Genomic DNA, 17,096 nt, shown 5'->3' with positions numbered 1-17,096 from the left:
CTGGACAGGCTACCTGGTCATTGACCTCCACCTCTCTCATGTCTCCATCCATACCTCTGGCCGTATCAACCCTGCCAACCACCAACAGTACCTTACATGATTTGTCTAAAGGCTGCCAAGTTCTCATTCTTTTTTGTATGCCTATCAATGGCTCAATACTTATCCTATTCAGTGAGTGGCCTCCTTTAATCCTAAGTTATTTAATTTTGGCCACAACTTTCCTTACCATACTTAAACAGTAATGCTTCTGTTATTTACCAAATCTATAGAATTTGTACCAAGCTGCAAAATTAATGGACAACATTCTTTTATTGTATTCAGGTATTAGGACAAATACACTAAACACTTTGAACACACTCGTGGCAACAGAGATAAGGAACTAATGAGAGAGTATTTTCCTACATTCCAAATTTTCTTACCTGTAAAGGAGTACTAACACCACTGATAGCAGAATCAGTATCTGTAAAAGTAGTCCTTTCATCTGAACTATGTGAACTCCATGATATTGAATCAGGGACTTGCGGAAATTTCCAAGTACCTTCTAGTTTCAGATAAGGACCCTCTGCATCAGTCCTGAAACAATGAATAGGTTGATCAATGGGATTTTCACTGACTCTCCAGCAAATACAGAATACAAATTACCAACTAAGGAAACATTGAAGTATCTAAACTGCTGAGTAGAGAATGTGTGATTTATCATTTGACACCCAAAATGAGGGGAGGAAATTTTAGGAAACAGAAGTTTTAAAGGATTAAGTTGAAAAATCATCTGGACCATACATCATGGGAAGTACAATGTACTGTATGTCACTGAGAGAGCAAAGCATTCCTAAGGATTAGAGAACAGCCAAGGTCATTCCCATTGAAGCATCTACGGATATACGCACAAAACTATAATAACGAGTTGTTGTAGAATTTTGGAACATGTTTTATGCTCCCATAAATCTTCTCAATTAAGAATCAGCATGGGTTCTGAAAGCAATGATCATGTAAAACCCATCATGTCCACGAGACCAAAAATACAACTGATACTGGCATCCAGGCTGATGATGTGTTCCTAGAATTCTGGAGGGTGTTCAACACAGTTCCGCAGTAGCATCTAATGAAGAAAAAAAAAAAAAAAAAAAAAAAAAAAAAAAAAAAAAAAAAAGAAGAGCATATAGAATATCAGATCAGCTGTGTGACTTGATCGTAGAGTTTCTAACAAAAAGATCACAGCCTGTCATTCTGAATGGAGAGACATAAATGTACCTTCAGGCATGCCCAGGGAAGCACTATAGGACTATTACTTTGCACAATATGTACAATGATCTAGTGAATAATGTTGAAAGTTCTATGAGCCTTTTTTGTGAATGAGGCTGTTGTATAGGTAAAGTGATAGTGGTACACAAAGTACCCTCCGCCCGCCATTGTAAGGTGGCTTGCAAAGTGTAGATGCGGAAGTACTGTCATTCTTGATCTTTATACCTTGGACTTATCAACTTAATCTTTTTGGGTGTTTGTTAGTGAATTGTTGTAGATCATATAGACCTATATCTCTAACGTCCATCAGTTGTAGAATTTTGGAACACGTATTATGTTCGAGTATAATGACTTTTCTGGAGACTAGAAATCTACTCTGTAGGAATCAGCATGGGTTTCGAAAAAGACGGTCGTGTGAAACCCAGCTCGCGCTATTCATCCACGAGACTCAGAGGGCCATAGACACGGGTTCACAGGTAGATGCCGTGTTTCTTGACTTCCGCAAGGCGTTCGATACAGTTCCCCACAGTCATTTAATGAACAAAGTAAGAGCATATGGACTATCAGACCAATTGTGTGATTGGATTGAAGAGTTCCTAGATAACAGAACGCAGCATGTCATTCTCAATGGAGAGAAGTCTTCCGAAGTAAGAGTGCTTTCAGGTGTGCCGCAGGGGAGTGTCGTAGGACCGTTGCTATTCACAACATACATAAATGACCTTGTGGATGACATCGGAAGTTCACTGAGGCTTTTTGCGGATGATGCTGTGGTATATCGAGAGGTTGTAACAATGGAAAATTGTACTGAAATGCAGGAGGATCTGCAGCAAATTGACACATGGTGCAGTGAATAGCAATTGAATCTCAATGTAGTGTAAGGTGCTGCGAATACATAGAAAGAAAGATCCCTTATCATTTAGCTACAATATAGCAGGTCAGCAACTGGAAGCAGTTAATTCCATAAATTATCTGGGAGTACGCATTAGGAGTGATTTAAAATGGAATGATCATATAAAGTTGATCGTCGGTAAAGCAGATGCCAGACTGAGATTCATTGGAAGAATCCTAAGGAAATGCAATCCGAAAACAAAGGAAGTAGGATACAGTACGCTTGTTCGCCCACTGCTTGAATACTGCTCAGCAGTGTGGGATCCGTACCAAATAGGGTTGATAGAAGAGATAGAGAGGATCCAACGGAGAGCAGCGCGCTTCGTTACAGGATCATGTAGTAATCGCGAAAGCGTTAAGGAGATGATAGATAAACTCCAGTGGAAGACTCTGCAGGAGAGACGCTCAGTAGCTCGGTACGGGCTTTTGGTGAAGTTTCGAGAACATACCTTCACCGAGGAGTCAAGCAGTATATTGCTCCCTCCTACGTACATCTCACGAAGAGACCATGAGGATAAAATCAGAGAGATTAGAGCCCACACAGAGGCATACCGACAATCCTTCTTTCCACGAACAATACGAGACTGGAATAGAAGGGAGAACCGATAGAGGTACTCAAGGTACCCTCCGCTACACACCGTCAGGTGGCTTGCGGAGTATGGATGTAGATGTAGATGTAGACTTGAGGAATCAGATTATAAGGGCTAGATTTTTAATCAGAGGTGTCAAAGCTGCTGTTTACTGTCTGTCACATAGACACTGCTATCCTTGATCCTGATCATGAAACTGTTCTCAGTGGAATGAACTACTGAGTCAGAATTATTTTTTTGGATGTGAAAAAAAGTCTGCTGCTAGAGCTAAGCCTCCATAGCACTGATCCACATTTTTTCTGAGGCTCATATCTGCCCTTTGCCCCACTCTCCCGCTCCTTCTCATACACACATATACTCCTTGCTGTCTGGCCTTCCTCCCCCGACTCCACATTTACCTTGACAGTAGAGAGGGAGGGAGGGAGGGAGGGAGGGAGGGAGGGAGGGAGGGAGAGAGAGAGAGAGAGAGACAGAGAGAGAGAGAGAGAGAGAGAGAGAGAGAGGTTTCCAACAGTTCTAACTGAATCTTTTTATTCCATGGTGTAAATAAACAAAAAACATCCATTTATATCCCCATGTATTTGTCCTATGCAAAATACAAAATGGTGCTCAACAAATCCAACTCCTAGCAAAACAAATCCACATAGCACACTTATTAAAGGACCCAAGGAAATAATTTCAATACCCCAATTGCAAAATATAGATATCACAACATAAAATCATTCAGTAGTATGTACAATACGACACACCTATTGCAACCAGAAAAAGGTCTACACTCAGTTTCAATTTTACATGCAATTACAGCAAAAACACTTAACTGTACTATCATCAATAATATACCTTTTCAGTAATTTTAAGCAAACAGCAGTTAAAGAAAGGTGCAGCTTTCACTCAATAAAGTATAAGCTCAATATACAAATATCTTGTGTCAAGAGAGCTTAAACCTTAAAAAATTCTGTAGTCATGAATTTTGTCCAGCCCACTGTTATTTACTTTTGTTTCTCCCTGTCTCCAGCTCCAGAGAAAGACCCCCCCCCCCTTCTCCTAGGTCTATAGAACAAGATCTTACAATAATCTTTGCAAATTTATATCACCTTACTTCACTCGGGAATTTTTGCTGATGATCTCTTTTTCTATACAAGTAAAACACAGGAAATATAAAATAGTATTCATATGCTAATCAGTCATCATGAACTAACCTTGGTACAACACTTTCCTGTGGCATTCTGCTGCCCAATGAGTCCAACAATGATGGAGTATTATTTGTTATTTCATCACTTCCTGTAACTAGAACAATAGGAGCTTCCTCCACTATATTTTCTGTGACTGTGTACCCAGACTGAAAAAGAACAGAAGATAATGTTAATTCAACATGAATAATAATATCTCAGTGGACCTGAAGGAACCCAAACTATTGTTCACAAAACACATGTACGAGGGTCACTCAAAAGAAATGCACACAATTTTTGTAAGAATACAGTTTTCATTCTGCATGAGTGAAAGTTTTACAGTGTGTAGATACATCCTTCCTGCTTGTTTTCAAATTTAGTTCAACCTGTTCCCGTGAATGGCACCATCACAGCATGTCTTCAAGATGGTTGCTACTCTTGACGTTCGTCAGAAGCAACATGCTGTCACAGAATTCCTGTGCTGTGAAAATGAGACAGTGGGAAACATCCACAAGAGGTTGAAAAAGGTGTATGGAGATGCTGCTGCCAATTGCAGTACAGCAGGTTACGTGATGAAAGCAGGCACAGCAATATTGAGGATTGTCCTTGCAGCGGCAGGCCTCGTACTGCACACACTCCACACAATGTGGAGAGAGTTAACGAATTGGTAAATGCTGACAGATGCATCACAGTGAACAAATTGTCACACTATGTTGGGATAGGGGAAGGAAGTGTTTGCAGAATACTGAAAGTGTTGGCATTAAAAAAGGTTTGTGCCAGGTGGGTTCCCAGGATGTTGACAGTGGCTCACAAAGAAACAAGAAAAATGGTATACATTGAACTTTTGAAACAGTACGAGAATGGTGGAGATGAATTTCTTGGAAGAATTGTGACAGGCGATGAAACATGGCTCCATAACTTTTCGCCAGAGATGAAGAGGCAATCAATTGAGTGGCATCATGCAAATCCACCCAAGAAAAAAAAAATTCAAAATCACACCTTCTGCTGGAAAAGTTATGGCTATGATGTTTTACAATTCCGAAGGACTCTTGCTTGTGGACATCATGCCAAGTGGAACCACCATAAATTCTGATGCATATGTGAAGACACTGAAGAAACTTCAAGCTCAACCGAGTCGTGTTCGACCACATCGGCAAAAGCAGGACAATGCACGGCCACATGTCAGTCAAAAAACCATGGAAGCAATCACAAAACTCAGTTGGACAACACTGAAACACCTGCCTTACTGTCCTGACCTGGCTCCACATGACCATCATCTCTTTGGGAAACTGAAAGACTCTCTTTGTGGAACACTGTTTGAAGATGATGACTCCCTTGTGCATGCTGCCAAACAGTGGCTCCAGCAGGTTGGTCCAGAATTTTACTGTGTGGGTATACAGTCGCTGGTTCCAAGATGGTGTAAGGCAGTTGAGAGGGATGGAAATTATGTGGAGAAATGAAAATATTGTTTCTAAAGGATGTATCTACACACTGTAAAACTTTAAAATATGTAGAATAAAAGATGGATTTCTTAAAAAATTTGTGTGCATTTCTTTTGGAGTGATCCTCGTAATATAGCTACACTTGGAAACTGTAATTTCCTCCTGATGGCTCTGACAAACTGCATTGCTAGTACATTTCATACACGGAACAATATTATGATCTGTGAACGCATGCATCACACGAACGATGAAGGCATGTTACAAAAGAAGAATTTTCATGAAGGGAAGGGTGAGTGTACTTGACAATATGTGATCTAAATTAATCAGTTATTTTCTCTTCAAGCAGCAGTGTACCACAGGTTGCCATTGGAGTGAAGTGTCCCTACTGACTGGAAACAAGCACAGGTCAGTCCCATTTTTGACAAGGGTTGAACATAAGAAAACCCTGTATATCAAGTGAAACCCAACTCGCTCCGTTTGTTCATCCACAAGACCCAGAAGGGGCAGATAATGGTGCTATGGATGATATTATCCTCCTTGATTTCTGGGAGGCATTCAATACAGTCCTGCACTATCATCTAATCAACAAAATAAGAGCATACATAATATCAGACCTGAGTAACTGGAGTGAAGAGTTTCTAGCAAATAGAATACATCATATCATTCTTAATCGAGAGAAATCTTCAGATGTAAAAGTCACTTCATGTGCCTCCCAAGGGAGAGTCACAGGACATTGCTTTAACCAATATGTATATAAATGAGATGATGTTGCATACAGATTAGATGCGAAGCTAGAAAATTGAACTGAAATCCAGGAAGACCTGCAGAGGATTGACATTTGGTGCAGGGATTTGCAGACAACCCTCAACATAAACAAATGTGATATATTGTGCATAAATAGACAAAAAGACCCATTATTCTATTATTACACAATTGCAGAAAAATCACTAGAAGCTGACACATCCACAAAACATCTAGTAGTGTGCGTATTGAGCGACATGAAGTGGAACAACCATATAAAACTAAGTGCATGGAAGACAGATGCCAGGCTGAGATTCACTGGAAGAATCCTCAAAGGAAGTAGCTTATGAAACCCTCGCCCAACCAATACATACATAGAACTAATCAGCCTGTGATCCAACCAACATAGGACTCATAGAAGAAATAGAGAAGATCCATTGAAGGGTAGCATGTTTCAATACAAGCTCATTTAGTAAGCATAAAAGTGTCAGAGTTGCTCAACCAACTCCAATGCCAGATGCTACAAGAGAAGTGTTCTGCGTCACACTGAGATTTCTTGTTAAAATTCTGAGCATGTACATTCCTACAAGAGTTCAACCAATATATTGTTTCCTTTTAAATATTTGTTGTGAAAAGACCCAGAAGATAAAATGAGAGAGATTAGAACCAGAGATCTAACAGAAAACTTTCACGAATGGAACAGGGAAAGGGGGAAATGGCACTGATACACAAAGTACACTCCACCACACACCATGAGGTAGCTTGCGAACAGTAGAAGTAGATGTAGATGTAATGACAGCAATAGCCTTTTTACAATACTAACTTGAAATGGCCAAGTACAGGAGCCAAGATATGTTGAGCATGGGTACAAGCTAAGATAGAGTGCAGTGCAATGAGTGGGACTGAAAGATGTGTTAGAGGAAATTTTCTCTGAGAAAATTTTGATAAAAGTGAAGACCACAGGAAACCTAACCCAAGATCATCTGATGGAGAAATGAATACCACTTGTCCCAAAAAGACATTCAGTCCCTTTATGGAAATTAAATTTGGATAAAGTCACTTTTCAAAAGGCTCCTAACCTGCACTCACAGGCACACCTACAATCACAGTGACTCTGTGGTGCATTACCTTGAGGGAGAAAGAGAGAAATATTGCAAAACTTCAATGTCAAAAAACAAATGAAAAATATTTCGCTCTAGAAATTTACAAACATGGGTGAGGGGGGGGGGGGCAATTAACTGAGTTAAGTTGCTGATCACTGACTCCTTGGTTCAATACTGGTTCTATCTGCGGTTTAGTTTTTTACTGTGAATGAATACATCAGACAGACATATTTTCCATCCATAAGACGAGAAGTTAAACAAGTCAGTCCTTCCCTGGTTTATCAAGAACATACAATTGTCTGCCGAAGTGCACTTCTGTAGTGCTTATTAAGTAATTTGCATTTTTCCTTCTTGGGAGAGTTCAAGTAGTGCAACTCAGAAGAACACAAAATCCCCAAGACCGGCTAAGTTTCATGGAAGCTCGAAGTTTAGTGTGGATGTAAATGCGAGATGCTTTTAATAGTTTCCACAATGAATATTGTCTCAAAATATGGTAGAAAATCCAAAGAGATTCTCATCATATGTAAAGTACACCAGTAGCAAAAAACAGTCAATACCGTCACTGCACGATAGCGATGAAATGTTACCGAAGATGGTGCCACTAAAGTGGAGTTACTAAATACAGTTTTCCGTAATTCCTTCACGAAAGATGATGTAGTAAATATTCCAGAATTCCAAACCAGAACAGCTGTTAGCATGAGTGACATAAAAGTAGATATTTTAGGTGTTGCGAAACAAATCACTTTAGAAAGACAAGTCTTCTGGTCCAGATGGTATACCAAGCAGGTTCCTTTCAGAGTATGCAGATACAATAGCGCCTTTCTTAGTAATCATATACAAATGCTCACTTGACGAAAGGTCTATTCCTAAAGACTGGAAAGTACCACAGGTCACACCAGTATTCAAGAAAGGAAACAGGAGTAGCCCATTGAATTACAAACCCATATACTGGCCTCAATTTGCAGTAGGATTTTGGAGCATATACTGTACTCTAACATGATAAGTCACTTTGAAGAAAATGACTTATCGATACAAAACCAACACAGATTCAGAAAATATCGTTGTTCTGCAACACAGCTAGTTGTTTATTCCCATGAAGTAATGAGTGCTGTCGACAATGAATCTCAGATCGATTCCATATTCCTAGACTTCCAGAGGGCTTTTGATATCATTCCTCACAAGCAACTATTAATCAAATTGGGTGCATATGGAGTATCATTTCAGTTGTGTGACTGGATTCGTGATTTCCTCTCAGAGAGGTCACAGTTCGTAGTGATAGACTATAAATCATCGAGTACAACAGAAGTGATATCTGGCATTCTGCAAGGTAGTCTCATAGGACCCCTGCTGTTCCTGACTTATATAAATGATCTAGGTGATAATCTGAGCAGCCTTCTTAGATTGTTTGCAGATGATGCTGTAATTTACCGTGTAGTAAAATCATCAATCAATTCCAATTACAAAATTATCTAGAGAGAATTTCTGTGTGGTGCGAAAAGTGGCAATTTGCACTAAACAAAGAAAAAAGGCGAGGTCATCCACATGGGTACTAAAAGAAATCTGATAAATTTTGGGTTACAATAAATCGCACAAATCTAAGGGCTATCAATTCAACTAAATAACTAAGAATTACAATTATGAGCAACTTAAATTGGAAAGACCACAGATAATACTGTCAAGAAGGCGAAATAAAGACTGCACTTTGTTGGCAGAACACTTAGAAGATGTGACAAATTCCCTAAAGAGACAGCCTACATCACACTTGTCCATCATCTGCTGGAATATTGCTGCGTGGTATGGGATCCTTACCAGGTAGGATTGACAGAGGACATAAAAAAGTGCAAAGAAGGGCAGCTCGTTTCGTGTTATTGCACAATAGGGGTGAGAGTGTCACTGATATGACGTGAGTTGGAGTGGCAGTCACTGAAACAAAGGTGGTTTTTATTTTTTGCGGTGAGATGTATTTATGAAATTTCCATCACCAACTTTCTCTTCCGAATGCATAAATATTTTGTTGAACACCCTCCTACATAGGGAGAAATGACCAGCATAATAAAATAAGAGAAATCAGAGCTTGAACAGAAAGATTTAGGTGTTCCTTTTTCCCACGTGCCATTCGATAGTGGAACGGTAGAGAAGTAGTATGAAAATGGTTCGATGAACCCTCTGCCAAGCACTTAAGTGTGAATTGCAGAGTAACTACGTAGATGTAGATGTAGATGTAGACTGTAAATCCCACTTTGGAAAATTATGTGCTGCATTAGTGGATTACAGGAGTCAAAGACTAACCGTGGTTTTAGAACAAAATTCCAAAAATACTGAGAAATCCAAGATCTATGTAATCTCAATTGAAATACAGAAATATAAACAGGCAAAAGTTAGTAGACATTCACTGCAGAATTCTTGAGCAGAGCGCTTCTGCTCTCAAATCAGTGTGGACCTGGAAAGCATCACTCTCGCTAAACTAAGCTTGTCCTTTTCTGGCGGAAGGGGTGGGGGGTGGGGGGTGAGCCACACATAATAGCAGCAATGGACATGTATTGATGAAGCGGTTATAACATGCACATGCAGCTCTTCCTTATGTGTCTATTCTGTGACACGCAATAATGTGCTGTTTCATCTTGTGATCTCCGAAACTATACTTGATCAGTAGTGTAGCTTTGACTATATTACTGAATGAGTAGCAGAGTTACATCGTGGCTACTATTAATGTGGTGCAGAGCCCATTCTGTTTACATGTTAGAAAGCCAATTTCTCACTCACAAATGTTTTTGCATTTTTTAAGTTATTTTTTCAAATCCACAATACAGAGCGTGTCTTTTTATAACAGTGCTGAGAGGACAATATAAACTATGTAACATTAATCTCACTGCACTGTGTAGAATCCCTCTGCTTTTTGGGATCAACTAATAATCCTGAAAAATACAAGGAAAATTTCTTATGTCTTTATTGCTGTTTCATTCGTTTCATCAATTTAATTAAAAATTATTAAACTACTCTTGCAAGACAATAGCACTGAATAGTCACTAGCCTTACAATGCTGCCTTATGCAGAGATAGTTACACAAATATTATCATGTTTTAATTTGATTGATAGTTCAACTGGAACCACTTCTGCTCTGAGCAATGTATTCAAATATCAACCATTTCTTGTTGTTGTTGTTATTGTTGTTGTGGTCTTCGGTCCTGAGACTGGTTTGATGCAGCTCTCCATGCTACTCTACGAGGTTTGTCCGGAAAATACGTACAAAAGTTGAATAATGTCTTTATGTTACAAGTTGCAGTCACCGCCAGGTGGGACTACTGCTGTAATCAATCCCATCAACGCTCAGTTCAAGTCAGAGCACTCTGCGTGAAGGTGGGAGTGTGTGGCAGCTTGTTGACAGTTACCCTTTTTCACCTGCCGTTGGCATGGAGCTCTCACTGATTGAGGAACAGCGTGTCAACATCAAGTTTCTTGCAAAGCTAGGCAAGACTGGCCATGAGATTTTTGAGTGTTTGAAACAGGTTTACGGGGACAATTCTCTGAAGGAACCAACCGTGAACAAGTGGTTAAAAAGGTTCCGGGATGGCCGAGAGGAAGTGAACAATGACCCTCGCCCAGGACGCCCGTCGACATCGAGTTCCAATGCAAATGTTGAATGAATTCGGGCTTGTGTTCTTAAAGACCGTAGATTGACAGTCAGAATGATTGCTGACGAGCTGTCAATCTCCAAAACAATCGTTCACGAAATCCTGACACAAAAACGTGAAATGAAGAAATTGTGTGCGAAAATCGTACCGAAGCTCTTGGCGCCAGAACAGAAAGCAACGAGGGTTGAGTGCTGTGAGGATAGGTTGGAAGCAGAGGAACTAGGGGACTTTCTCAACCGAGTCATCACTGGAGACGAGTCCTGGTTTTACGAATTCGGTGTGGAGCTCAAATCTCAAAGCAAGGAATGGAAACTAGCAGGAGAACCGAGAACAAAAAAGTCGCGAAAATCAAGGTCCAATGTGAAGACAATGTTGATTGTTTTCTTTGATTCTAGGGGCATTGTTCACAAGGAATTTGTCCCTCCCGGCCAGAGTGTGAACGGAAATTTTTACGTTGAATTTCTGACACGTCTCAGAACTCGTGTGGCCCGAGTTTGACCGGAGTTGGCAAAAGGGGACAGGTGGATCCTTCATCACGACAATGCGGCCGCTCACATGTCGCTCGTTGTGCGCAAGTTTTTGGCCCAAAGCTCAATCACAGTGACAGACCACCTGCCTTATTCACCCGATTTTGCCACGTGTGACTTTTTCATGTTCCCGAAATGCAAAATGGTGCTTCGGGGGCGGCACTTGGGAGATGTGGAAGCCATCAAGGTGGAAACGACACAGCAACTGAACAACATCACAACTGAAGACTTTCAGCAATGTTATCAACAGTGAAAATGGCGTTGGCAGAAGTGTATTGCGTCTCAGGTCAAGTACTTTGAAGGAGACCAAATTGTAATACCTGAATAATTGTAAAATAAAGTTATTATTCAACTTTTATACATATTTTCCAGATAAACCTCGTATTCTGTGCAAGCTTCTTCATCTCCCAGTACCTACTGCAACCTACATCCTTCTGAATCTGCTTAGTGTAGTCATCTCTTGGTCTCCCTCTACGATTTTTACCCTACACGCTGCCCTCCAGTGCTAAATTTGTGATCCCTTGATGCCTCAGAGCATGTCCTACCAACCAATCCCCTCTTCTAGTCAAGTTGTGCCACAAACTCCTCTTCTCCCCAATTCTATTCAATACCTCCTCATTAGTTATGTGATCTACCCACCGAATCTTCAGCATTCTTCTGTAGCACCACATTTCGAAAGCTTCTATTCTCTTCTTGTCTAAACTATTTATCGTCCATGTTTCACTTCCATACATGGCTACACTCCATACAAATACTTTCAGAAACCACTTCCTGACACTTAAATCTATACTCGATGTTAACAAATTTCTCGTCTTCAGAAACGAATAGCAAAACTCCCTTACTACTTTAAGTGTCTCATTTCCTAATCTAGTTCCCTCAGCATCACCCGACTTAATTCGACTACATTCCATTATCCTCGTTTTGCTTTTGTTAATGTTCATCTTATACCCTCCTTTCAAGACACTGTCCATTCCATTCAACTGCTCTTCCAAGTCCTTTGCTGTCTGACAGATGTACAATGTCATCGGGGAACCTCAAAGTTTTTATTTCTTCTCCATGGATTTTAATACCTTCTCCGAACTTTTCTTTTGTTTCCCTTACTGCTTGCTCAATATACAGATTGAATAACACTGGGGAGAGGCTACAACCCTGTCTCACTCCCCTCCCAACCACTGCTTCCCTTTCATGCCCCTCGACTCTTATAACGGCCATCTGCTTTTTGTACAAATTGTAAATAGCCTTTCGCTCCCTGTATTTTACCCCTGCCACCTTCAGAATTTGAAAGAGAGTATTCCAGTCAACATTGTCAAAAGCTTTCTCTGAGTCTACAAATGCTAGAAATGTAGGTTTGCCTTTCCTTAATCTTTCTTCTAAGATAAGTCATAGGGTCAGTATTGCCTCACGTGTTCCAACATTTCTACGGAATCCAAACTGATCTTCCCCGAGGTCGGCCTCTACCAGTTTTTCCATTTGTCTGTAAAGAATTCACGTTAGTATTTTGCAGCTGTGACTTATTAAACTCATAGTTCGGTAATTTCACATCTGTCAACACCTGCTTTCTTTGGGATTGGAATTATTATATTCTTCTTGAAGTCTGAGGGAATTTCGCCTGTCTCATGCATCTTGCTCACCAGATGGTAGAGTTTTGTCAGGACTGGCTCTCCCAAGGCTGTCAGTAGTTCTAATGGAATGTTGTCTACTCCCGGGGCCTTGTTTTGACTTAGGTCTTTCAGTGCTTTCTTAGCTTTAGTAAATTATTTTCCAGTCCCAGAAAGTAAGTTTGCTTTGAGAGTTACAGGGCAATAGCTTTTTCATCTTCTTATTCTGCTAGGTGCCCACTACTAGGTCATTACTAGGTCACCATCATTAATAGTAGATAATTTCAGATGGCAAAAGAATTTCTGTTGCATCACACAGGTGCATGTCTGAAGGATTATTCCCAAGGATAGTCCGACTGCACAATATTATTATTTATCCTTTGTGCTACATTCACTTGTAAAGAGGGCATCAGTTATTAACACAATTTCAAATGGAACTTTAATGCCCACTGCTACTAATGAAGTTTAATCCAATTTAACAGACACCATACATCTGTCAAGTTTCCTGTCAGGATTGAAAGAACATAGGTTTCTGGTTTTATATAGGTTGCTTGATTAAAAGGATAAGGGCTTTGTTTCTCTATGTTGTTAAACAAATACTTTTTTTTATATTTAATGAAATATATTAGTGTGCAACTTGTTGAAATTTTTGTGTTGATCTGATACCAATTTCCTTGCAGGAGTGGCCGTACTTGTTCTACATGCTGAAAACTGTTTTTTGTTGCAGTGTTACATTTTTGAACAAATCTGGAATTATAAATGTTTGTAACTCAGTTTTTGCGAGATGATTTTGAGATCGTTGCTCTTTTTTTTTCAGCGTCATTAATAACTAGTACAGAACAGACAAAACTACTTTTAGTTAGAAAGGAACCAAGAGAGACCACTTTGAGAGAAGCAGGGAATGAGAAGAATCTCAAGCTATGGCCCATTCTGATTCACAGATCTTGTCAGTTGCTGCTACCCAGGGAAATGATGATGGACTTAACAGTGGTTTAGTTGCTGTGCCTAACAGTCAGAGAGTGTTGCAGCTAGTGATGTTACTGCTGAAAGCCACTACGTGAAAATATGACCATTGTGATTTGTTTCAGCCACCTGAATCCGTTGATGGTTGTGGTGCATCAGCAGATCCTCTCCTTGCTTCACCGAGCGAGGTGGCGCAGTGGTTAGCACACTGGACTCGCATTCGGGAGGACGACGGTTCAATCCTGCGTCCGGCCGTCCTGATTTAGGTTTTCCGTGATTTCCCTAAATCGCTCCAGGCAAATGCCGGGATGGTTCCTCTGAAAGGGCACGGCCGACATCCTTCCCTAATCCGATGAGACCGATGACCTCGCTGTTTGGTCTCTTTCCCCGAAACCAACCAACCAACCAATCTCCTTGCTTCCACAACCTGTCCTGCTCTGTTTGAACAGCAGAGTGTTAGGTCAGTTACAAAACAGTAATTTGATCTGTCTGTCTCTGAATTAATACTGGCCATGATGTAGCAAAAAAAAAGAGTAACTGCGAGAGGATTCAATAGAAGACTAGAGGCCAATGGAAAACAGTTTGAACAGATGGAGGTTAGTAGCAAGAGTAACAACAGAGGGTTAAGTAGGGAGTTATCAGAGAAGACAGAAAATAGTGTGAAATGACTAGATGAGAACTTAGGGGAAAGTACAGAAGCAAATGCAAAGAAATATACAGATAAATTGGAGACAAATGCTACTATCTTACAGGGTCAAATACATGGTTTAGAACAAAGCTGTGAATCAGTTAGTGAGATTACAGGGGAGCTTACAGAATTGGGTGCACAATTAAAGGAAAAATTACATAGGGAATTTCACAGTTGAATTTCTAATTCTAAAGTTAAATTACTACTTGCAAAAAGTTAGTCAGTTTCAGTTTCTTATTAATGTATGAACCAAGCCTTTAGAAAATAATTTACAGCAAAGAAAGTGAAACGAATTAAACAGAACTGTCAGAGATTTGACAGGTTATCTATTACTGACATTCAAGAACAATTTTTTTAAGTCATGGCTCATTTTTGGGAGGTTTGGAAAAGAATTTTGAAGGAAGAGAGAAAGATTAGAATTTACTGTCCCATCAACAGTGAAGTCATTAGGGATGGCGCACAAGCTCATTACAAAAGGAGAGGAAATGAAATCACATGAAACATCACACCATTTGCCTGGAGTGATTTTAGGAAATCATGGCTAATTTAACTCTAATGGCTAGTGGGGATTTGAACTTCCGTCCTCCTGAATGTGAATCCAGTGTGCTAACTACTGCTTTGTATTGAAGAAGAGTTTAAGCAAACTGAGAAGAAGTTTGTTGAGTTATTTTCTTCAGTTGCTTAATTAGCGGATAATGCTGAGCAGAGCCCTAGTGATACAGTCCCTGTCAGGACGAGGGAGTCAGAAGAAGTAGGATTTAAAGAGGGGTAAACGGAGATTAATAGGACAAGAAGAAAATTCATGCAAGAGGTAAATACGGGACTCTCAAAGGTTGAGGAGGAAATAAGTAATGGTGTTGGTGAAGGTCCATCCCATAATAAGGGACTTGCACCTAATGATAAGGTAGACTCATGCTACAAAGATGAGTCAGATCCTTTGTCTCATAAGAGGAAGAAAATACATCCTAGTTCTTGTGAGTTTCATCACGACAATGAATGCAGTGAGTCTATGTCTAGTTTTGACTACAATCATATTTCTTAACTGTAAAAAAGTTTCTAGTACTTAGAAATTCAACCATTGGTATTCGTTCTCCCACTTGGTTGGAGCACTTTGAGTTTTGACTTCCACCTACTTGGCCTGACGCTCACAAGATTTAACTTTTGTAGGGTTACTTGGAAGATAAACCTACTATACATATGTGCACTATGATTAGAAATAGTGAATCATACAAAGAGTTTAGCACTTACTCTTGTCTGCATATTGGTCTGAGACAACACAAGACAGGGTCAAATATAGTGTTCTACTTATGCAAAATTTTAACATTTCTGGATTTTGCAGGCCTGCAAGATTATTTGAACATATTTTGTTCAAAAATCAATTCCTATATAATAATCCTTATACAATCCTTACAGTCCTGCTGAAATGATTCATATTTGTCTTACAAACTTCCTTCAAATTCACATCCAATAATTTTTGCTGTAATGTGAAAGAATGACTTCAAGGGTTTCCAAAGTTTGCTTCAGATGTTAGAGTATGGCAGTGGTGATGAGAATGGTCATGGGATGATAACCAATTTGTTTATTCAGATTCTAAGACACAACGAAACAGAAATTATGATTGTGGGCAATATGATTCACAATATGACAGCTATGACAATGTGAAGTGGAGGCATCAGGATAAAGGACAATATCGCAATATAAATAGTGATTATAGAATTTGGAGGAGCAATTGGAATGTTACACATTTTGATAATTACACAGGCAACAGAGGTAACGACAGAGACAGTCATGGGAATTATAGTGATTTGAGGTCCGAACATTGTGGAGGTCCAATCACCTGATCAGCAGAATAATATCCATGCAGAGAACCCATTGCCAGGTGACTAACAACTGCAGTCTGCAGCTGTATCACTTACTGTGAGTACGACGAATACTGGTTTGAACAATTGAGTGTGTTGAATTCTGAAGATATGGTGGAGCTTTTGCTTGATGAGAGACAGCAGGAAAATGTAAATTGTTTAGCGAGTCCATGCTTCAAATAGATATTAAGGAAGTTACTTTGTCTTGTATTCTTGATAGTGCGTTCAGTGAGGCAGACTTTCAGAGGTGTGAAGGTGTAAGTTCATGGCTTACTCTTCCTTTATGGCAGACTAAGATGGAGGAGGCAATCCTTGGAAGGAATACTGAAGTGAAGGAGGGTAAGAGGTTTTCTGTGAATTTTGTGATTGTGACAATGTTAGCAATTGACACAATAATAGGAGTTGATTTTTTGTCAATTCACCAAGCAATGATGAGTTTGGATCACTGTGAAAGTGCTGCTGAAGTATAATGGTAAGTACAATGTGTGATTAGGGAGGAGGGTTTGTACCACTGTCTTAAATTTCTCACAAGGTCTATGTTGTGTTTTGAATTGAGATCTGTTGTAAATGAGGGTATGGCTAATGCAATTTTTGTTAATGGTGAACAAGAGACAAGAAATCGGATCGAGAGTACGGAGGAAGCAGATGAGATAG

The 17,096-nt window shown here is 39.8% G+C and overlaps 1 protein-coding gene across 2 annotated transcripts in view; it reads right to left on the bottom strand.

The window, feature by feature from the left end:
* LOC126187600 (ribosomal protein S6 kinase delta-1) overlaps positions 1–17,096 on the bottom strand; it is a 191,245-nt gene that overhangs the window by 150,594 nt on the left and 23,555 nt on the right. For both annotated transcript variants that reach the window (XM_049928787.1, XM_049928788.1), the window contains exons 4-5: positions 3,920–4,059; positions 420–573 (exon numbers count right to left, since the gene is read on the bottom strand). In XM_049928787.1, coding sequence (XP_049784744.1) covers positions 420–573; positions 3,920–4,059 — 294 coding nt within the window. The remainder of the gene's footprint in view (positions 1–419; positions 574–3,919; positions 4,060–17,096) is intronic.

The sequence above is a fragment of the Schistocerca cancellata genome, chromosome 5 (assembly GCF_023864275.1).
Source record: "Schistocerca cancellata isolate TAMUIC-IGC-003103 chromosome 5, iqSchCanc2.1, whole genome shotgun sequence".
NCBI lineage: Eukaryota > Metazoa > Arthropoda > Insecta > Orthoptera > Acrididae > Schistocerca > Schistocerca cancellata.
This window is presented reverse-complemented; position numbering and strand designations above follow the sequence as displayed.